Here is a 24,497-nt window from a genome sequence, read left to right as displayed (position 1 = left end):
GGAAATGGCGGAGACGTTGAACAAATATTTTATATCAGTCATCACGGTAGAAGACACTAAAAACATCCCAATTATAATCAAGGAGCTATTTGGGGCGGGGAGAGGGGGGAGGGGGTATGGAACTTAAAACAATCACTATCACTAGAGATAAAGTACTAGGCAAACTAATGGGACTAAAGGTGGACCAGTCCCCTGGACATGATGGCCTGCATCCTAGAGTCTTAAAAGAAGTGGTTGCAGAGATAGTGGATGCATTGGTTGTAATCTACCAAAATTCCCTGGAATCTGAAGAGATCCCAGCGGACTGGAAAACCACAAATGTAATGCCCCTATTTAAGTAAGGATGAAGACAGAAATCAGGAAAACTATAGACCAGTTAGCATAACATCTGTCATTGGGAAAATGCTGGAGTTCATCATTAAGGATGTGGTAGTAGGACATTTAAAAAAAATCATAATGCAGTCAAGCAGAGTCAGCATGGTTTTATGAAAGGGAAATCATGTTTGACAAATTTGTTGGAGTTCTTTGAGGATGTAAAGAGCAGGGTGGATAAAGGGGAACCAGTAGATGTTGTGTATTTGGATTTCCAGAAAGCATTCGATAAGGTGCCACATAAAAGGTTGCTGCACAAGATAAGAGCTCACGGAGTTGGGGGTAATATATTAGCGTGGATAGAGGATTGGCTAAGTAACAGAAAGCAGAGAGTCAGGATAAATGGTCATTTTCAGGTTGGCAAACTGTAGTGGGGTGCCACAGGGATCAGTACCAGGACATCAACTATTTACATTTTATGTTAATGACTTGGATGAAGGGAAACATAGCCAAATTTGCTGATGATACAAAGATAGGTGGGAAAGCAAGTTGTGAGGAGGACGCAAAGGATCTACAAAGGGATATATAGGCTCAGTGAATGGGCAAAAATTTGGCCGATGGAATATAATGTGGGAAAATGTGAGCTTTATCCACTTTGGTAGGAAAAATAAAAAAACAAATTACTGTTTTTAAATGGGGAGAGATTACAAAATGCTGCAGTACAGAGGGATCAATAGGTTCTTGTACATGAAACACAAAAAGCTAGCATGCAGGTACAGCAAGTAATCAGGAAGGCAAATGAATGTTGCCATTTATTGCAAGGGGGATGGAGTATAAACACAAGTCCTGCTACAACTGTACAAGGTGTTGGTAAGACCACACCTGGAGTACTGCATACAGTTTTAGTCTCCTTATTTGAGGAAGGATATACTTGCATTGGAGGCAGTTCAAAGAAGGTTCACTAGGTTGATTCCTGTGATGAATGGGTTGTCATATAAAGAAAGGTTGGGCCTATACTCATTGGAGTCTAGAAGAATAAGAGGTGATCTTATTGAAGCATATAAGATTCTGAGGGGTCTTGACAGGGTAGATGCAGAGAGGATGCTTCCCCTTATGAGGGAATATAGAACTAGGGGGCATAATTTCAGAATAGAAATGAGGAGGAATTTCTTCTCTAAGGGTCATGAATCTTTGGAATTCTCCACCCCAGGGAGCTGTGGAGGCTGGGTCTTTGACTATATTTAAGGTAGAGATAGATTTTTGAATGATCAGGGAGTCAAAGGGTATGAGGAGCAGGTTGGGAAGTGGAGTTGAGGCCAGGATCAGATCAGCCATGATCTTATTGAATGGCGGAGCAGGCTTGAGGGGCCAAATGGCCTACTCCTGCTCCTATTTCTTATGTTCTTGTGTAAGACAGTGACCATTGAATCTGCTGATGAGTTGACTGCTTCAAATGTTCAGTCAAAGCTCCCAGCTGATTGACAAATGTTCCCTTAACAGCTAGCTTCTCTAAACTGCATTTCCATTACAGATTCAGAATGCTGCAAGTCTTTCGACAAGTAAACATCCAATCTGACCTCATTACCTCTCCCACCATTGACCGATTGCTTCTGTCATTTCTACTTCATCTGCCATCTCTTCCATCAGCATGGGTGCCCTTGAAAACCTCACCTTTGTCCTCGGTATGCCACCACAATCAGCCTCAACATCAGTAGCACCAACAACACCAATCTTCTCCGCAATCAACTGATGCTACACAGGATACAGGGCAACAGCACCTGACCACATTGCTGCCTGGGAGGCAAGGGATGGCCTCAACAAGACCAGATTTACTTCACTTGAAGCTGTACACCCTGGCTGCCATATGATTCGCCAAGTTGGCACCACCCTACCCCAACACCATAAAGCATCCCTACAATGCCCAAGCCATTCCTTTTGCACTCCACCATTTCGGGGGGTAGCTTTTATGTCTCAGCATTCACGGCAACTCACTAAGCAACTTCCAAATGTGCACACAAATCTGTCCAAGAATGCAAAGTGTTGAAAATAAAGGTTTCAATGTTTGGCACCACATTAACAGATACTTTACATGAACATTGCATAAAACACCCAAGTGCCTACCCTTGAGTGTTGTTAGTTGATTTGATTGCACAATGATGAGTGAGAGGGGTGGCTGGGGAAGTTATTAAATAGAGAGGGATGGGTGGAGGTGCAAGGTAATTTGGTCTGAGTAAGGATGTGCAGGAGTAGGATAGGGAAGGCAGAGTGATGGGGATGTGATGAGAGGCACAGCAGGATAAGGTTGAGCGTGCCTTTGCAGTAACGTTTTGTGATCTACTGAGATTATTGAAATGTTTGCGGCACTGCATCCAGGTTCACCTGACCACATCTCTGCTTGTGCCCTCCTCTGTAATGTGCAACCAGGCTGTGTTGATCTCCTGGGGAGGTCTCTTCCGCCCATGGAAAGGAAGAGGACCTCCCTGTGTGTTGTGATTCCCTCTATTAGCATATGGGGGGAATCATGGGAGAGCCTGGATGCAGCCCTGCATCTCTCTGCAGTGCTTACCAGTTTTTAGCACCTCAATGCTGTAGACGCACTAATGTCAAAAGAAAGTTAGCCATGGTCCCTTTTAAGAACGACAACATCAAATGACGTTATCTGACCCGCTACCTCTAATTGGCCGGCAAACATGTTGTGCGGGCTTAACAAGCCCAATCAGGGGATGGAGAGAGCATTAGGGTCAGGACCCGCCACAAACATTGTCCGCTACGGACCTGCCGATGTTTGTAAAATCACAGCCTTTATTTAAAAATAAAAGAGCCTTAATAAGAATCAACAAAGTGAAGGAAAATCCAATAAATCACTGAGTAATTTCTTTTTCAGGGTGGTTGTTTTTCTCTGGGTACTGTCAGTCTTTGTGCGACGTAAATGTCTGTCATAAATGTCCATTAATTTTTTTTTCCCCCATTGGTTAAATCTCTAATCTTCCTTGCAGTTTAATATTACTTTCATTTTCTCTGAATGACGTTGCATGAAATATCTCTTCCCAACATTTTTCTGCCCAATTACATTACATCAAAAATTTGAATGGTACAGCTTCAGCTATTTCGGGCAAATTACATTTGTGGCTTGTTTTATAACCAGGTTCAAAATGGCTGCACTCATTTCACTAAATTGTAACTGAGCAAATGGTGAGTGAAAGCTCCAGTCTTTCTAATGTAGTTTCTGTGGAAGTATATTCACAAATGGCCGGTGTATACAATGACGACTCGTTATTCCAAATTTGATAACCAGATATATATTGATTATTTGTAGATACCATGAGTGGACGGATCCGGGCGAAGAAAAGACCAGCTATTTTTGAAGCACCAGTGGATAATAATCCTCCCTTGAGATCATCAGGAAGACAGGTGTTGTACAGTGCTACTAAAGCCAATATTCACTGGTTTTCAATTTATTTTTTTGAGTTCAAGCAGATATTGCTGGATTTTAAATGATTTGAAATCAGATGCACATCATACTGCCTCTTGTGTTGATTTAGCTTGCTCCTAATTTTTTTTAAACACAAACTTGTTAGTACAATAGCCACCAATGGATTTTATATAATAATTTTAAAAGTTTTTATAGTGCTTGAACATGTGATACTGAATGTTCTTTTAAAGTACTGCTATTTTTAAAAGTATCAAGTAATCTCTGGAGAGATGAAGACACAGTATATAGGCTCAAATAGATACTTTGTACGTTGATATATTTTAGATAAATGTGTGGTGAAAGATGATCATTGTCGACTGCAAATATCCTCTTATGAGTTTGTAGTATTTGCAGAGAATTTTCTTTTGTTCTCTCCTAAAAATGCCATTTGTTATTGTTCTGTTTGCACTCTCCAGCCTTGGGGTGTATGTCATTGCAGCTTTGCAGATGGATGTGAGCTGTAGTAAGTGACCTATGCCACTAACTAGTACATATGATTCATGTTCCATAGTATTTCAAAGAAGATTGTAGCAGTTGACAGATTTGACATAAGACTTTTTGTATTGTACCCCAGGTAGTTTGTAGTTACATCTGTATAATTTTTTTTTAAGAATGAATTTGTGGAGATGCGTTGATAGTTCAGCAGTTCAACAATATCAATACATTCATTTTGCATTTCTTTTGTTATAATAAAGGTAAAAAAGAAAACTTTTGAAACTGAAGAAGAGGAAGAAGGTTGCGAAAAGAAATATAGGAAGTGTGAAAAAGCTGGCTGCAGTGCAACATACCCAGTTTGCTTTGCAAGTGCTGCAGAGAGGCAAGTGAAGTTGATGCTATAAATATATTGAGATTATGGTTCACCTGATTTTATGTATACACTTTGGGCCCAAGTTTCCACATGATTTGCGCCTGATTTTTAGGAGCAACTGGTGGAGAACGGACTATCTTAGAAATCGCAATTCTCCACATTTTTTTTCTGCAGTTCTAGTCGGGTAGAACAGTTCCACTTTGGAACAGAATTTTTTCTTCAAAAGGGGGCGTGTCCGGCCACTGACGCCTGATTTCAAAGTTTCCACAGTGAAAACGTACTCCAAACTAACTTAGAATGGAGCAAGTGAAGATTTTTGTAGAACTGAAAAAAACCTTGTCTACACATTAAAAAATCAGGTGCAGGTTACAAATTAGGCGTCCAGAACGAGGTGTGGGGGGGGAAAGGGAAGTCATTAAATTCTATAATAAATCCTTATTTATACTTCTACAAATATTATACAAATAAATCCAACCTGAATAAACATTTATAAGCAAAGAAAAGATTAAATAAACCATCTTCCTACCTGTGTGAAAGTGCTTCAGCCACGGAGAATGCTGCAGTCAGCCTCACAAGTTGAGGCACCCGTTCGTTCCCGCAGGGGGGGGGAGGAGGCGCCCGTTTGTTCCCGCAGGGGGAGGGGGGGCAGGAGGCGCACGTTCGTTCCCGCGGGGGGGGGGGGGGGAGGAGGAGGCGCCCGTTCGTTCCCGCGGGGGGGGGGAAAGGAGGCACCCGTTCGTTCCCGTGGGGGGGGGGGGGGGGGGTAAAGGAGGCGCCCGTTCGTTCCCGCGAGGAGAGGAGAGGAGAGGAGAGGAGAGGAGAGGAGAGGAGAGGAGAGGAGAGGAGAGGAGAGGAGAGGAGACAGTGAGAAGGCTGCAAAAAGCCTCAGTGCTGATGGCAATGTGCTTTTATTAAAAAATGTTCAAAAATTAAACGGCTACAAAGAACTACAAAAATGGCCGAGTGCCAATGTTTCCTTCACACTGCGCGTGCGCGAACGCTCCAACGCGCATGCGCAGCGTTGCCGGCAGGAAAAAAACTAATTTAAATGGTACCTGCCCCCTCCCACTTACAAAATCGGCGCGAGTGTAGGCTCTGCCCCCCCTGGGCGCCGCCGCTCCAGAATTGCGCGTTTTTTTTCTGCCGCCGTTTTAGGCGCGAAAAACGGGCGCCCGTTTTTTATCGTGTAGAAACTTGGGCCCTTTATATTTAGGAGGAGCAATGTAACTATCAATATATTTGTCTGCAATTTACAAATTACTTTTTAATAAAGGACCTATTTGTTTAGTGGAATTATACTGTTGGGTCAGGATTTACTTGAAGCTTTTATGTGTATTTTGTTGTAAACTCATATATAGGTCAAATGCTGACATCTAATTACTATACTTCCTAATAATCCTTTCAGAACTGAAAACATTTTACAATTGACTTTTTATAAGTGTACTGTAAATTAAGGTAGGCTTGCACTTCTGACATGTTTTAAATTGTATGTATTCAGCATCAAATAATTATAGGAATGTTTAATCTCAGAGCTGCTCATAGAGTGGAAGGAATATTTATGGTGCTACCATGTGTTACCCGCAGACGAAATTGCAGGCTGTCACAAAGTATCTATTTCATAAGATGATGGGTTCCTTTTGAAGTTAAGACTCAAAACTAAGTGTCCCCTTGTCTATAAACAAAGATGCAACTTAAAACTCTTATTTCATACCAACTATGTTGAAAATTCTATCTTTTAATTAACTTTGTTGGTTTCATTTTAGATAAAATGGAATTACATCTTTTTTTGTCTTTGTTGTAAACATTGAGTTTAAGTTGAGGAATACTTTGGATACTTCAGAAAATATTTTAGCTATTGTTTAAAAAAATATTATCCCCCCATAATGTATTTTCTGTATTTAGAAGCAGGTAGGGGATCTGCAATGCTGCTCTGTTGTCTGCTGCTGAGAGCTGTGTGAAAATGCCCTAGGGTGATTTGTCGACCCTTTCTGCTGCAGAGTGCCTGATTTCTGATTTACAGTACCTCAAAGTTGTTTGTACATAACATGCTGTGCCAGAAAATGCTTAAATATGTAAAGGATCTGCAATTAAGTACTGTGCAAATACGGTATTAAAATGGGGGAAACCCGTTTTGCATGTAGGTTCATGTTTGGTTTTTTTAAAAAAAGAGCGTAAATTAACCTGACAGTGCTTGTATGTGGAGTGAGCTTCTTGCCAGGCATGTTTTTCTTTTGTCAAAGACCCTCATGTAAGAACCTAGAATAAGCAGTTGGTAAGGGTCAAGCTTTGTTTGTATCATTGGACTTGCATATTTAAGACAGTAAGATGGCTGGCACATTGCAAACTCTCCAGTGCAGGTTCTACCAACAGAAGCTTGTTGTACAGTTGACTAGAATAAGAGCTGCTAGAAGAGTTTACCTGGAGGCCAGGCAAGATTACACATGCACATATATCCAGGGTTCTGTACCTCCTAAGTATGTAGAAAGGCAAGCATCTGCTGTTGAAGCTCCACACCTCTAACTGGGCAGACAGATGTTCAATGGGGTGTGCTGTGTGTCTGTGTTGCGGTCTGGATCTTCAAGGTGACATGACTGGCGAAGAAAGGTTGGAACCGAGTCATCCTTTGGCAAATTAGTACCTGTAATTCAGTGCGTGAGACAGGCAATACTCCAGGGCACCTTAATGATTGACCAGAAAGCTTGGCTCCTTAATGAGATCTGAAATGGTAGTCATGTCACGGAGGGCTGAGATTTCTCCAGTCACTCCAGATAACTTTATAAGTCAATCCGCTTAACTTTCTTCCAGCACTGCTGCGCATATTTTCCACAAATCCACATGACCAACCTTCTTCAATGATCTAATTTAAAAAAAAAATTATGCTTCATATTTCCAGTTTGCAGATACATGCTTTAAAAAAAAAAATGTTACTTTGAAAGCTGTGTTGGACCATACCCAAAAGCTAACAATCCCTCTATGCTATTGTCTTCGGCCCCCACCACAAGCTCTGTTCCCTAGCCGCCACAAATTCCATCCCACTTCATGGATGCGCCAGCTGAACCAGTCTGTTCAGCTCCTGAAACCCTCATCCATGCTTTTGCTTTCAGACTCTACTATTCCAATGCTCTCCTGGCTTGCCTTCCACAGACACAAGCTCATCTAAAACCCTGTTGCCTGTATCCAACTTGCATCAAGTCCCGTTCACCCATCACCTCTGGGCTTGCTGACCTACATTGGCTCCTGGTTCATCAATGCCTCAAATTTAAAATTCTCATCCATGTGTTTAAATCATTCCATGGCCTCTCCCCTCCCTATCTCTATAAGCTCTTCCACCCCTCCAAGAAGCTATGTTCTTCTCATTCTGGCCTCTTCCGCATCCCCGATTTCCTTGTTCCACCATTAGCAGCTCACGAATTACCTCCTTAAACCTCACCACCTCTCCTTTAAGATGCTCCTTAAAACCTACCTTTATGATCAAACTTTTGGCCATGTGTCCTATTGTTTCCTTGAATACAGGCTTGTTCTTTGGTAATTTCTATCTGATTATGCTCCTGTAAAGCACCTTGGAATCTTTTACTACATTAAAGGCATTATATAATTGCAAGTTGTTGTTGTGCCCCAGCTACTTGGAATGTGATGCAGATTTGAGATGCTGAGATTTTTTTTGGTAGAAGTTGATTTAAATTATATATATATATAGGGTTTATATCCTCAAATTATAGATTAGTACAAAAAGATTAAATTTTAGTCATCCAAAGTTTGCAAATGTTTACGACTTGCTATATGTGTTGGAGGTTCAGAAAGGTAACTCATATGTATTCCTCTTTGTGATTCTTCATTTTTAGGTGTGCTAAAAATGGTTACACATCACGCTGGTACCATTTATCTTGTGGGGAACATTTCTGCAATGAATGCTTTGACCATTGTTACCGCAGGTAAGTCTCTGGAATTTATTTGTTTTTTAAAAATTATTTCCTCTTTTCGGTACTTATCATTTCTCAGCCAAAGGTATTGGCTGTTCTTGAGCCTCTAGCATTTTGAAAATGTATTCAAGATGCATTTGGACCTTTTCCCCTCTCCTAATTACTCTTCTTGTGCCTAGCTTTGAATTAATTTTATTTTTCTAGAATTATAGGACTGTGATTGAGAATTTGCTGTGTGACTGTGTACCCACATGCTGCTGCTACATGGAACAGCACTTGCATATTTGTACAGTGCTGGCACACCACCTGAAAATTATATTTACTTTGAAGATAAAAGTAACTAGCTTCGAGAATGGATTTGAATCCAGCTTGGATTAAGAGGTTGAAATTTTGGTTATAATTGTAGAGTAGTCAAAATGGTATGACTTTGGGCAGTTTTCAGTCCAGTTTGCCAATAGTTAATATGTACATAGTTTAAAAAAAAATCATTCTTGGGATGTGGGCGTCGCTGGCAAGGCCAGCATTTATTGCCCATCCCTAATTGTCCTTGAGAAGATGGTGGTGAGCCGCCGCCTTGAACCGTTGCAGTCCATGTGGTGAAGGTAATTCCATTGTGCTGTTATGATTTTGAATCAGCAACGATAAAGGAATGGCGATATATTTCCAAGTCAGGATGGTGGGGAACTTGGTGGTGATGGTGTCCCCATGTGCCTGCACCCCTTGTCCTTCTAGATGGTAGAGGGCACAGGTTTGGGAGCTGCTGCTGAAGAAGCCGGGGCGAGTTGCTGCAGTGCATCTTATAGATGGTACGCACTGCAGCTATGGTGCGCCAGTGTGTACCATCTACAAGAGGGAGTGAATGTTTCAGGTAGTGGATGGGGTGCCAATCAAGCGGGCTGCTTTGTCCTGGATGGTGTCTAGCTTCTTGAATGTTGTTGGAGCTGCACTCATCCAGGCAAGTGGAGAGTATTCCAATGGAAGGACGTTCTTGCTATTGAGGGAGTGCAGCGAAGGTTCACCAGACTGATTCCCGGGATGGCAGGACTGACATATGAGCAGAGACTGGATCGACTGGGCCTGTATTCACTGGAGTTTAGAAGGATGAGAGGGGATCTCATAGAAACATATAAAATTCTGACGGGACTGGACAGGTTAGATGCAGAAAGAATGTTCCCGATGTTGGGGAAGTCCAGAACCAGGGGACACAGTCTGAGGAACGGGTTAAGCCATTTAGGACCGAGATGAGGAGAAACATCTTCACTCCAGAGTTGTTAACCTGTGGAATTCCCTACCGCAGAGAGTTGTTGATGCCAGTTCATTGGTTTTTCAAGAGGGAGTTAGATATGGCCCTTTATGGCTAAGGAGTATGGAGAGAAAGCAGGAAAGGGGTACTGAGGGAATAATTAGCCATGATCTTATTGAATGGTGGTGCAGGCTCGAAGGGCCGAATGGGTTACTCCTGCACTTATTTTCTATGTTTCTATGAACTACCACAAACATCTTCCTTTGGGTTAGGTATGACTCCAGCCAGTAGAGAGTCTCCCCTTCCGCCCCCCCCCCCCCCCCCCCGCCCCCCGATTCCCATTGATTCCAATTTTACAAGGCTCCTTGATGCTTCACTAAGTCAAATGCTGCTTTGATGTCAAGGGCAGTCTCACTCACCTCTCTAGCATTCAGCTCTTTTGTCCATGTTTGGACCAAGGCTATAATGAGGTCTGGAGTTGAGTGGTCCTGGCCGAACCCAACCTGAGCATCGGTGAACGCCTTTGCTGTTCTTGATACCACGTGGAGTGAATCAGATTGGCTCCGATTGAGGAAGTGTTGTAAGCCCCTTCCTCCTCTTCCTAAGTTGTTCATAGGGTTTCTCCAGGCCTAAGGCAGGAGCTCCTTCCCTCACTGCACCAGGCTCCAAATGATTAGGCCACGCCTCTAACAACTGCACAACTCTTTTGGGGGGGAACAAAATAAACATTAGATCAAATGCCCCCCCCCCGATCTGGGGACACTCAGCTCCGATTGAGGATGGAGATATTCATGGAGCAGCTGCCTCCTGTTAGTTGTTTAATTGTTCATCACCATTGGTGATTGGATGTGGCAGGGCTGCAGAGCTTTAATCTGATCCATTGGTTGTGGGATCGTTAAACGCTGTCTATAGCATGCTGTTTAGCAGGTATGTAGTCCTGTGTTGCAGCTTCCCCACGTTGGCACCTCAGTTTTAGGTACGCCTGGTGTTGCTCCTGGCATGCTCCTCATCGAACTAGGGTTGGTCCCCTGGCTTGATGGTAATGGTAGTGAGGGACATACCAGGCCATGAGGTTACAGATTGTGGTGGAATACAATTCTGCTGCTGCTGCTGGCCCACAGTGCCTCATGGATACCCAGTTTTGAGCTGCTAGATATGTTCTGAATCTATCCCATTTAGCACAGTGGTTGTGCCACACAACATGATGCAGGGTGTCCTCAGTGTGAAGACAGAACTTCACAAGGACTGCGCGGTGGTCACAGCTACCGATACTGTCTGATAGATGCATCTGCGGCAGGTAGATTGATGAAGACGAGGTCAAGTAGGTTTTTCCCTCATGTTGGTTCTCGACACCTGCCTCAGGCCCTGTCTGGCAGCTATGTCCTTCAGGACTTTGCCAGCTTGGTGCTACCGAGCCACTCTTGGTGATGGACATTGAAGTCCCCCACCCAGAGTACATTCTGTGCCCTTGTTACACTCCGTGCTTCTTCCAAGTATCCTTCAACATGGAGGAGTACTGATTCATCAGCTAAGGGAGGGTGGTAGGTAGTAATCAGCAGGAGGGTTCCTTGCCCATGCTTGACCTGAAGCCAGGAGACTTCATGGGGTCCGGAGTCGATCTTGAGGAGTCCCAAGGCCACTCCCTCTCAACTGTATACCACTGTGCTGCCACCGCTTCTGGGTCTGACCTGCCAGTGGGACAGGACATATCCAAAGATGGTGATGGAGTAGTCTGGAACATTGGCTGAAAGGTTTGATTCTGTGAGTATGACTGTTGGGTTGTTGCTTGACCAGGATGTGAGACAGCTCTCCCAATTTTGGCACAGGTCCTCTGTTATTGAAGAGTTGTTGCAGGGTCGACTCGGTTGGGCGTGTCTTTGCCTTTTCCAAATCTGGTGCCGAGTTCGATGCTAGGTGGTTTGTCCGGTTTTATTATTTTTGTTTTTCATAGCAGTTTGATACAACTGAGTGGCTTGGTAGGCCATTTCAGAGGGCCGTAGATCTGGTATCACATAGAGGCCAGACCTGGTAAGGACGGCAGATTTCCTTCCCTAAAGAATATTAGTGAACCAGATGGGTTTTTAAGATAATGTAACATAGAAACATAGAAAATAGGTGCAGGAGTAGGCCATCCGGCCCTTCGAGCCTGCACCACCATTCAATAAGATCATGGCTGATCATTTCTTCAGTACCCTGTTCCTACTTTCTCTCCATACCCCTTGATCCCTTTAGTCGCAAGGGCCACATCTAACTCCCTCTTGAATATATCCAATGAACTGGCATCAACAACTCTCTGCGGTAGGGAATTCCATAGGTTAACAACTCTCAGTGAAGAAGTTCCTCCTCATCTCAGTCCTAAATGGCCTACCCCTTATCCTAAGACTGTCCCCTGGTTCTGGATTTCCCCAACATCGGGAACATTCTTCCTGCATCTAACCTGTCCAGTTCCGTCAGAATTTTATATGTTTCTATGAGATCCCCTCTCATCCTTCTAAACTCCAGTGAATGCAGGCCCAGTCGATCCAGTCTCTACTCAATTGATTGTTTCATGGTCATCATTGCTGATACTAGCTTTTTATGAGGAGAGATTGCGTAGATTAGGGCTATATTCTCTAGAGTTTAGAAGAATGAGAGGTGATCTCATTGAAACACACACAATTCTTACAGGGCTTGACAAGCTAGATGCAGGGAGGATGCTTCCTCTGGCTGAGTGTGTAGAACCAGGGGTCACAGTCTCAGAATAAGGGGTTGGCCATTTTGGACTGAGATGAGGAGACATTTCTTCACTGAGAGGGTGGTAAATCTTTGGAATTCGCTACCCTAGAGGGCTGTGAAGGCCCAGTCTTTGAGTATATTCAAGGCAGAGATTGATTAGATTTTTGGATATTAAGTGAATCAAGGGATATGGGGATAGTGCAGGAAAGTGGAGTTGAGGTCCAAGGTCAGCTATGATATTGAATGGTGGATCGGGCTCGAGGGGCAGAATGGCCTTGCCCTGCTCCTATTTCTTATGTTCTTCCAGAGTTATTTAATTAACCAAATTTAAATTCCCCACCTGTCGTAGTGAGATTTGAATTCTCATCCCTTGATCATTGGTGTTTAACTGTAGAATTTCAGTACATTTGGTGCAAATTAGGTGATGTCACCAAATTTTGGAACGTTGAGATTAAAATTGAGGCACAATGTAGGTGGAAGTTTAATTTTTCTATTTTGGCCTAATCTTTCTTTTGTTAAAAACTTAGATTTGCATATACTTCCTGTCTATAGACCTTGCATCTGGTTGTAATCATTTTTGTTACTTCGTCTCAACTTTTTCATTTTAAAAGTAGCCTTCAAAAGGGAATTGAAGGCCTGGAAATTGGCGCCGTCCTGGCCTGCAAGACCATCAGCAGGCCGGAGCCATTGGAGGGAGCAGCATGCAGCGGCCCGGCTCAGAAATCGGCGCGGTCCCAGCCTGCAAGATCAGCAGCAGGCCAGGGCCATTGGAGGGAGCAGCGCGCAGTGGCATACCACTGCAGGGAGCAGCGCGTGCTGCTGCAGGAGGGTGACGGCTGCGAAGCCAGGTTGCTGATTGCAGTGCGGGCAGGCACAGCAGGAGGGTCGAAGGAGTGGCAAGAGTCCATAGAGGGAAGTGACTGGGGCCCAGGAGAGGCGTGAATCTGTGGCACAGAAGAGGCGAGGCCAGTCCACACTGCGATATGTTTGCGCGCTTGGTCTGTGCAACAGAGCTGGTCTCCAGTTAGTCTTGGGTAATCCTTGCCACGGGACGAAGACCTAGCTCTGTCAAGCCCATATGGTGGCTGGTGTGCAACGGCCCTGGCATCTTCCACCCTTCACGATGTAGTTTGGGATCTGGAATATTAGGTCCTTCATTGAAACAGCTGTGAACTTATCGCTTTTTGGCGTGGAAGCAAGTCATCCTAGCTTCGATGGACTGCCTATGATGATGCTGGATAAATACTTGAAGGAGAAAAAAATTGCTGGGGTATTGGTAAAGAGCAGGGGGAGTGGGACTAATTGGATTGTTCTTCAAAGGAGCCAGTGCAGACTCGATGGGCCCAATGGCCTCCTTCTGTGCTGTTCTATTCTATGATGCTATGAAATTTCAATGTCCACAATTATGATGGAAACTACCTACGTAAACTTGACACGCTGTAATTACACCCTCTCACCAGTGGTAGTTCTGCATTGCCTTAGTTTTGTATTTCCCAGCTCCTTGGCCTGTACTGCAGATAAACATCTATGATCCAACCAACTCAAATTCTACACTCTCCAAATGTTGCTATTTAATTATTTGAATCAATTAAAACTCAAGAAAGCATGTACGACTTTAAAATGCAGACTAAATTTTGTCTGTGCCCTGGTCCCGTTATATCTCACCCTTTAGCTCTGCTTCCCGAATAGACTTGGTCAGCTCCTTGTGTGGAATGGCATGGGCGATTGACTAAAGTTTTAATTTATATGAAGTATTAATGGATTTCATGCTCATAATAAGTCAGAGGATATACTGTCTGATAATTTGGGTGGCTAAGCCCCAGTAGCAAACATCCTTTCATTTCCTGCAGAGTGAAAGATCTATCCCTTTTTTTATTTTTCTCATTCCTTCTCCCCAACCCCTGCTTCCTCAGGCTGTGCTACTTATTGTCACACTTGTTTACATTGTTTGTACTTTCACACATGATGTATTAATCTAGCTTCTTACACATGGGTAAGTGCGCAGTGAGACTAATCAGGTCGAGATTTGTTTAAACTTATAACTGCAACTTAACAATTTTGAATTCCTTCATCTTTGTGATCTCGATACCTTCATGTACTAGGTTGAAAATAATAGGCTGCAATTTGACAGGATTACAATGCATTTGAGACAATGGGCTAGACTTTCCATCGGGTTCGTCCATTTACCGCCCATTTAACCGCTGAGATTGAGTTTAATGCCCATATTTGATTAAAAATGGAAAATAACACCCAATTATTGCCCATTTATACCTGGCGTAACTTTCAGCATACAGTTAATGCTGAGAATTAGCTGAACTGTTTCCCCCCCCCCCCCCCCCCGATATTTTTTTAAAAAATTCTGACGACATCACATGCACTGCCCAGAAGACAGTTTCCATTATAAACAAACGCGCAAATGCCACCTAGATTATCGGTGAGCATTACTTTCGGCATCTCTCACATGTACTGCCCAAATGATCACTTGCCCAAAAAGACGCTCAAGAAAAGCTGCACTAATCTGACCTTAACCCAGCGGTATGGATGCCATTTTGTAATTCGGAGGACTTTTCATAAAAGGTTGCTTCAAGTTCACGGGAGCTTTGAAGTAATTCGTGAATGCTTTTAAGGTGGTTTTAAAATCTCTTGACAACCATCTAATCATATTGTGGTGAATTTTGATTTATTTATTGAGTTTTTAAGAGGGCATTTTAATAATTTTGAATACATATAAATAGGACATTTAGTAATGGGGCTTGTAATTTCTCAGCCAGTATTGATGACTACTCATATGCTGCAGACTGGAGATGGGAGAAGGTTTATTGAAGAGCATTATGCGCCCAATCACAAGTGGCAGACTGCTGAGGAAGAGACCTTGGACACAACGCACTTGCAGGGATAAGTGATCATACCTGGACTTGTCCAATAACATGTGCTTTAGGAGCAGCATCATCAGGACCGCACTGCCTGTTGAGGTCAAGGTTACTGTGGTACTTTCCTTCCATGCAACGGGCTCCTTTCAGGCCTCAGCTGGCGACATTTGCGGTATCTCTCAGCACGCCACACATTGCTGCATTTGACAGGTGACTGAAGCCATTTATGCATGTAGGGTGGACTTTATAAACTTCCCTATGACCAGGGAGGCACAGACTGAAAGAGCTTTGGGTTTCTCAAGAATAGCAAACTTCTCCAAGGTGCAGGCAGCAATAGACTGTACGCACATCGCCCTGAGAGCACCGTTTCAGGATGCAGAGGTGTTTTGGAACCGAAAGGGATTTCACTCCGTGTGCAACTCGTTGACCACAAGCAAATAATCATGGCAGTAAATGCAAATTTTCCAATCCATGATGCGCACATCTTGCATAAGAGCACTGTCTCTAACCTGTAAGAGTCAGCCACAAGGTCACGGTTGGATGTTGAGGGATAAAGGATATGGCCTTGCCAGCTGACTCATGAACCCCCTGCTTAAGCCCCAGATGGAAGCCGAGAAGCGTTACAACGAAAGCCACATAGCCACACGCAATATCGTTGAAAAGACAATTAGAGTGCTTAAGCAGCGCTTCAGATGCCTCCCACTCAGGAGGCGACTTACAATACCACCCTGAGCAGGTTGTTCAGTTCATTGTGGTGTATGTTGCATAACTTAGCTATCAGGAGGGGACAAGAATTGCCAGATGGGACCGCTAGTCCATCTCGGGAGAGAGGAAAGGCTGACGAGGTGGACGAGGACTTCGGGGAGGACATGTTGAAACCATGCCCCCACCCCACCCTAGACCGCAGGAAAAGCCCCGTGGTAGTTATGCAGCTGCAAGACTGTTGTGTCCTCAGTTCATAAATGAACATTTTGTATTACGTTGGTTACAGTTACAGTTGTGTTACGTTTCATCTTTGCCTTGCCTCGCCATTGTTTGCAAACTTTGTATATGCTTAACGTTTCTGTTATTTGGACACTGCACAACATTTTAATGAATAGAAAAGTTTTAAACAATTTTTTTTAACAACAAACATCCATCTACCCCTAGAGAAGATAGAGGTTCTTCCTGACTTGCATACATCTGTGGCAATGGCGATACGGCAACTTGGGGTGCCGTGCCGTATTTCGGGACCACAGGCTGCCGTCTGGCATCCATAGACTCGGCTATTCGCTCCATTACCACTACCATCCGTGATATCTCGGTCAGAGTGGCAATGTGTCCAGTTAACCCGCCCATTTCTTGGAGGAGCTCTCAACCTATGTCGACACTCGTCCTGGACAGTTGAACCATGTCCATGCTGACATCTGCTGATCTTTGAGCAGTGCGACCTCGCTGAACCAATCTCCATGGAGTCGGTGCAGGCATGGAATCACTCTGGGTGCCCTGCTATAAGGAGCTTGGCCCCGCTGCTTCCTCGGTGGATGAGGACATGGCCGCAGGAGCACAGGAAGACCCCACTGCAGGCTCCTCCTCCACTTCCTCACTGTCCTCGGTGGATAGGAGCAGACCTGCAATAGCACAGGAAAGGCTCTTGCCTCCTCTCCTCCAGAGACCTAGAAAACATAAATTAGGTTAGTAGAAGAGAAGGGGATGCCAGGGTGACATGAGAATGCTTACGCTATGCAGTCATATGTACGGGCCAGCATGGGCCAGCCCACACTGATATGTGTGCGCACTAGGTCCGTGCAGCAGAACAGGTCTCCAGTTGTCTTGGGTAATCCTTACCACTGGACCAAGACCTAGCTCTGTCAAGCCCGTGTGGTAGCTGGTGTGCAATGGCCACCACAAGTTCATAAAAAAAAAAAAAAAAAAAAATCCATGCACAGGCACCTTCCACCTTTTGAGGATGTAGTTCGGGTTCTTCTTTCGAAACATCTGTGAACTCATCCTTTTTTTGGTGTTCTAGTTTTGAGGGACTGCCTATGATATATATGAAGAGCAACACTACTGCTATAAATATCACTGACAGATGTCACACATAATTAACATCATATAGTACAGAATCTGCATTGCATTACAATGATATTTCATGATCCCATCATTAATTACATAACATTACATCAATCATATGTTGTACTGAAATGACATTAAATTACTTTAAATCACCAATGGTTTATACATTACTCACATTGCACAAGAACCAACACGGGTTGCCGATCAATTGTGGACCCCCACTAAGGCCAATGCCCGATCTTCAAGGTCGGTCAATTGGCATATGTCTGCCGGTCCTCCCCCAGTACGCCTCTGCTCCGCCCGGTTTTTCGACAGTTTCTTCTGCAAAGGTGACGAGCATGGCATAAGCTCATTGCCTAGGTACTATTACAGATATGACAGATATCAGATATTAATAGGTACTATCACTAATACACAGAGCACACACAGCACAACACACTGATAATCCCCAATTTGTCATCGCCCATGCTATTCATCGTTAATATTATATGCTAATACATTTCGTTCGCAATTGAATGCATGGTTATATCTACAGTCTGAGAAAAAATTTAATAAGATCGAGGTTAGGAACTAACGCATGACACCAAGATTACCAGCCTAATTACAATCCAGCAGATTTATATTTGAATTAATGAGTCATTGCATCACAACAATTTATTTAATACTTACTCTTCCGGAACCAGTGAGGTTGTCCCAGTGCTTGCGGCACTGGTTCGGCTCACTGACCTTGTGTAGTGGAAGAGACCACTTTGGCGATCTCCGCCCAGATACGTTGGTGGGTGGGGGGTGGGTGGTGGTGGTTTCCCACGACCACCCCGGGTCACTTGGGCCCAACGATTTTCGACCTCTGCAATGAGGGTAATATTGGCCTCACAAAAGAGCTTTGCACGCCTTCTACCGCCCATCACCTCTGCCACCTCACCCAGATCACTCACTTCAGCCACCTCATCCACCTCTAAATCGGTCATGATCTCATCAATTTGATCCATTTCAATAACTACAATCCAATAATCCAGCTGCACACCAGCCCCCCCCCTCTTTCCGCCCCCTCTCTCTCTCTCTCTCTCTCTCTCTCTCTCTCTCTCTTTCCGACCCCCCTCTCTCTCTCTCTTTCCGACCCCCCTCTCTCTCTCTCTTTCCGACCTCCCTCTCTCTCTCTTTCCGACCCCTCTCTCTCTCTCTCTTTCCGCCCCCCCCTCTCTCTCTCTCTTTCCGCCCCCCCCTCTCTCTCTCTCTTTCCGCCCCCCCCTCTCTCTCTCTCTTTCCGCCCCCCCCTCTCTCTCTCTCTTTCCGCCCCCCCCTCTCTCTCTCTCTTTCCGCCCCCCCTCTCTCTCTCTCTTTCCGCCCCCCCCTCTCTCTCTCTCTTTCCGCCCCCCCCTCTCTCTCTCGCCCCCTACCCCCAGCTTCCCTTCCCGCCATATGCAGATGACCTCAGCCTCCCAAATCGTGGGAAAGTTAATCACAAAAAAACCCACACATGTGCAGAACGGCCGTTGCTATGGACGCTGGCCTTGCACAATCGCTAACGCTCGTTTCACTTCGCTATGGCTAACGCCCAAATTAATAAATTGAAACTAGCTGGTTTTAAAATGGGCGACATTCTGGTGATCCCAGAAAAAAACATTGGCCTAGAAATCACGGTCGAGCTCTTCCTGCGGGCAATCGACTGAAAAAGTTAAAGGTGCGCACTTTTTCCTGCTGCGCCCACTCGAACTTCTGATCCTGAGTCCTTCGCTCCTTACGCATCGGTGCGCGTGCATGTTGGGACGTCCGTATGCTGGAGTCATATGGATCTGGGCAGCCAATCAAGATACAGTATTTTCTCATTCATAATAATGGGAACTCCGTAAGTTGGAGTTCCCATTATTATGAATGAGGAAACCCCCCCCCCCCCAAACTCTCAAAACACTAATTAAAAAAAAAGAAAAATACATTACATATTTAAGATTCATTTAAATTAAAGTTCTTTTTTTTTAAATTCCCGATTTTTAAAAAAGTTTTTTTAATTATGCCTTGAAATAAACTTACCATGGTGGGGAGGGTTTTTATCAATAAAATGTTTTCATATGTGTTTATTTAATTTAATTTTAATGTTTATGTATGTTTTTAAACACTTGAGCCGAAAAAATAAGCTATACGCCTGCTTTTTCAAGCGAAAGATTTTTGAGGACATTTGCTGGGCAAGATATGCGTAAATATTGCAAATCTTGCCCTGCAAGTGTCCTCGCTCCCGATATTGACAGATCGGAAAACCGGCTTTTCTGATGCCTTCTCGGGTCCGTAGAAACTTCGTACGGATCTAGGACATTGGAATTTCAGGTCCAATATCACTAAAGCCGGAAATATGACCTGGACCACGATGCAAAGTCTAGCCCAGTGTATCATTTCAGATTTTATTTCTTACAATGATTCAACTTGATGTTTCAGTGATCAGTACTTACTGTAGTGCATACAATATAAATGCTCTTCCAGAATTTGGGGCACAATATCAGTTGGTACAAATGCAAAACACCATTTTCCTAATAAAGCAATATTTAATACATTGCATGTAATGAGTGACATTCTAGAAATGGTGCAGAACAGAATCCTTACATGGTTAGACATGGTCAGCTTTTCCCCATTTTATAGTGACTGAAATGTTGTTTGCAATTGTGAAGTGACGCTTATTACAGTAATTTTGGCTCTTGCAATTTTATATTTCTGTAATTTTATGTTCTTATGGTACAAATGGTGAAATCTGAAATTTGGAGAACATTCATTGATGGGAGGTCTTGATAGCAGCTTTTAAACCATCATACTATGAATCTGCTGGTTTGTTTCAGTGGTGGTTAACACTTTAGACTGCCTGTGTCATATCGACATGTGATAAATTTAATAATTTGTGTGTTGCATGATTGGAAAAACTTTGCTATATCTCAATTTTGCACGCTGGGGTGGGAGAGCGTTTAGTATTTTTGTGTAGCAGGTGTTGTTTGTGTGAATGATGGAATTGCTAGTGTATTTGGCCCCACCATAAACTCCGTATCTTCGCTACCGACTTCCTCCCCTTCCCAAGCCATTGTTGCGGGCTGCAACAGTCTGTTTGCAGTGTCCTGTTTGACCCTGAGCTGAGTTTCTGATTCCATGTCGTCTGTATCAAAAAGTCCATATCTCTGTAATATGGCCTGCCTGTGCCTCTACCTCAGCCCATCTTGCTGCTGAAATCGCAAGACATTTTTGTTATCTTCATGCTCAATTATTGCAATGTACTTCTTGCTAACTTCTATCTTACATCTTTTCTATGCTGCAGCTCATCCAAATTCTGCTGTTTGTATTACATCACGCATACCTGCCCCATGTTCGTTGACCTGTATTGGCCCCTGATCACCCGATGCCTCATTGTTTTTTGAACTTGTTCCGTACTCTCATATCCTATGTCTGTAACCTCCTTCATCTGCAGTGACCCCCACATGAATTCTCTTTTTTCCCTCCAGCGAATTCTCTCTTCCTTTCCCTTCCCCCCCCCCCCCCCCGCCCTTTCATTTGCTGCACCATTGGTCACCATGTCTTCATTCACCTAGGTTGCACTCTTTATTCTTCCCCTAAACCTCTCTCTCTCCCTCTCTCCCGCCTTTCTTTGAAGACCCTTATTTAAAACACACCTCTTTCACTGAGCTTTTGGTCATCCCTTATAATCTCTCATTTTAGCAGTGGCATCAGTTTTCCTCATTATTCTGTGAAGCATCTTCCATGTTGAATATTTAATATAAATAAAAGTTATTGTAACATTAGCATCATGAGTTTTAAGACTGTCACCTGTTAATTGACAGAATTCATGAAGAAACTGTTTGAGTCTACAGCATCGATTTTTTAACCTGACGAGAAGGGGCGCATTCGTGTTGGATGCTCGATTAGTTAGAGCAGAAAGCCAGATAAGGTGTAAATTGGGCGTCTGAACGCACCCCGTTCTTGCCAGGCATGTTAGCTTAAAATCAGGGCTTAGATGTTTATAACTTTGTACTATGTGAAAGTAAACTTCTTAATGATGAGTACTTTAGATACTGGAATGTCAAGTAGCTGAAAAGTTTTTATTTAAAATTCCCACCTCATTCATCTGAAGGTGCTGACTCATGTTGAATATGGTTCTTGGGTGCTGACCCTCTGATTTCCTTGTCCAGTGTGAACCAAAATCTGGTTGTCATTCTACAGCTTAAGAATCACAGTTGAACATGTTCATGTCCTTGCCTAAGATCCATACATGCTCTTTTGAATAGTAATTGGGAGTATTATTCCTGGCTGGTTTTCTTCCCCAGTTCTAGTCAAGGGATGTTGAAGCCAATTATAGATGCTGTACCATCAGATCAGCTAAGTCAACACCGATCAAAGACCGAACCCCTCACCTTTTTTCTTCTGACCAAGTAACAGTGGGTGATCCGTTCCCATCTGAGCCATCATTGGGAGCTTTGTTTTAAAATCTGATTGTTTATTGTATTAACTTTATGTAAATATTAAGTGTAATTGATTAAGAGGATAGCAAGGAAATGAAAGCACAATTAGGAAATAATCCATCCATGTCTTTTATATTTATGCAAATCTTTTTGGAAAGTATCCCATTCATATTTTCAATAATGTGCAAATTTTAATCATTACTAGATTGGCTGTTTGTCTGATTTCTTTAAACCTTCTCTAGCCACAAAGATGGATATGAGAAATATGCTACCTGGAAAAGAATTTGGACCAGTAATGGTAAAAGTGAGCCGAGCCTGAAAGCATTTATGTCTGATCAACTGGTTCCTTATTGGGTAAGTTCAATAACTGAAAGTTAGTAATCCAAATTAGATTCTGAATTAGTTTGCGAGAATATACAAGAGTGCACAAAATGTTCCACTTTGGAATTTTAAATCTCATTGCAAAGTATTCAAAGGGCTAAAATTAATTCATGAAAAAAAGCTTCTTGTGCTAAGCATAATTTCTGAAGAAAAAGTTTTGCTAAATACATGGAAGTGACTAATCCATATCTTTATTTTCTATAGTAACAAAGTGTTATGAAGTTATGGCTCCCATCCCATTGGGATGGTGAGAATTTCATATATGTGGAATAAAACCAGTCTGGTCAAATAACAGTGATTGTTTTATTTAAATGGGAGGATGGTGGTGGGGCGAGCAAGGGCTAAGCTTTGCAAGATTTTGCTTCAGGTAGGTTTAGCTCTGGTTATTTGCCAAATCTAGTAGTTTAAATAAATTGAAGAGTCCAGACCAATGTGAAATGATCTCAATGGCCTTTTATTACTTTTTCTCCCTAGAGTCAAAAATTTCTGGCATTTGCAACCTGTGTCGACCTATTTGGTTGTGATGCTGTGTTACACAAACCAGTATTTTTTCTTTAATCAACAACATATTTGTGTTTCTGCAACAATTAATGCTATTGGTTATTTGATTTGTTTGTAACAGGTCCAGTGTACAAAGCAAGATTGTGCAAAATGGCGTCAGTTAACAAGAGACATCCACATGACTGCAGCATCAGCAAAAACATACCGTTGCGGCATGAAAACTCACACTATTGTCAAGGTGAAGTATAATATGTATCACCAAATACTAATTTGTAAACGAGGCTGTTGGAAATAATGGAAACTAAGCGTCCTAATTGTTACGGTTACTTTTTTTTGTAAGAGATTCAAGTTTGTTCAGAGTTTCATTTAGGCCAAATTTTAACCTTGTCCCAAAGTTCCATGTAAGCTGCGTGGCTGCGCAGCATTCCAGAGGTTGCACCCAGCTGGCTTGCCAGCTTTTAAATGGAAAAACTGTGCATGTGCATATTTTGATTGGGACACAGCTGCTTAAAGGGGCCGTGTGGCCCAGGGAGAGAGAAAAAAATAATTACAGGGAACATTGCCCTGCCCTCCCAACAGGATCGGGAAGGTAAGTGGTTAAAATGGTGGAGGCACTCTTCTCACTATGCTCCAATCCGCTGTCACTTTAACTCTGTAGTTTTGCTTTAGAGAGTTGGTTACTATGACACGATTAGTACCCCAACTCTCGATAGTACAAGTCATGCACAGCTCTGGACCTATCTGAAATCTGGCGGTAATTAGCAGCGGGTCCAGAAGAGGCCCATGAGGTAGGTCATTTAATTTATTTATAGTTTATAGGGGTGCTCCTCAGGTCCCACCGGGAAACTGTGATTCTCCTCTTCCCCCTCAGGGTTCCTCCCCTTTTCCTGACCCCAATTCCCTCCAGGACTTAACATGACCACTTGCCTTCTCTGGTCCCACCATCATCCTCCTGCTGTCCAAAATTCTGTTCTCGCTCACTGGCCAAGTAGTGATTTCCGCCAGATCCAGAAGGAAGTCGGACATCCAACAAAGCCCGGCAGTTAAAATCCCTTAAATGCAACAAAGTTATACGGGAGGCTTCCCGTCAGGTACCATGAGACAAATGTTGGAAGTGTGTTGTCACATATGGCTTCAATTGACAAGGCAGATAGAATGTTGGTGCGTATACTATATGAATAAACACCATACAGGATTTGTAAGGTTGCAAAATAACATGGTCAGTTTTGTCCAGTTTCATTTTGCTGTTTACAAAAAAAAAGTAGAAAAAGATTCAGAAAAGAGCAATAAGGTTGGTTCTAGATAAACTGGGGACAATTAAGTGAATTAAATTTCTTCTTGGTAGCACAGTAGCGGGGAGCATCAGATGTGATTCAACATTTTCGACTGATTTTCATTCTGTTGGGTTTGGCTTTTGTCCTTGAACAGCTATACAAACTTATCAACTTTGGTCTCTTCAACTCTGAGAAAGTAATGCTATTTCTAACATGCTACCTTCTATGTTGACAAATCTTGTGTAACACAAATTGAATCCAGTTGCAGATGTTGTCGAATGCTATCTTCCAGTTGTCAACTAACAGTGGTGGCATAATCATTCCTCGACAATCATCTTGTGCTTGCTTAAAAGAACATTACATTTTTCAGGGGGCTGCATGTACTGAAGCCTATTAAGAAAATGCAATATTTCAAGGGTTAGTTAACTTACCTTAAGAACAGAGTATAATGAATACATTCTATTAAATAACAACAACAACTTGTATTTATATAGTGCCTTTAAAGTAGTGAAACGTCCC

The 24,497-nt window shown here is 43.1% G+C and overlaps 1 protein-coding gene across 1 annotated transcript in view; it reads left to right on the top strand.

Annotated features, from left to right (window-relative positions):
* Positions 1–24,497, top strand: part of LOC139264345 (lysine-specific histone demethylase 2) — a 147,857-nt gene that overhangs the window by 12,357 nt on the left and 111,003 nt on the right. Inside the window, exons 2-6 of the mRNA XM_070880635.1 lie at positions 3,629–3,723; positions 4,480–4,601; positions 8,435–8,524; positions 22,065–22,176; positions 22,826–22,942. Of these exons, the coding sequence (XP_070736736.1) occupies positions 3,629–3,723; positions 4,480–4,601; positions 8,435–8,524; positions 22,065–22,176; positions 22,826–22,942 (536 nt within the window). The remainder of the gene's footprint in view (positions 1–3,628; positions 3,724–4,479; positions 4,602–8,434; positions 8,525–22,064; positions 22,177–22,825; positions 22,943–24,497) is intronic.

The sequence above is a fragment of the Pristiophorus japonicus genome, chromosome 5 (genome assembly GCF_044704955.1).
Source record: "Pristiophorus japonicus isolate sPriJap1 chromosome 5, sPriJap1.hap1, whole genome shotgun sequence".
Lineage (NCBI taxonomy): Eukaryota > Metazoa > Chordata > Chondrichthyes > Pristiophoridae > Pristiophorus > Pristiophorus japonicus.
This window is presented reverse-complemented; position numbering and strand designations above follow the sequence as displayed.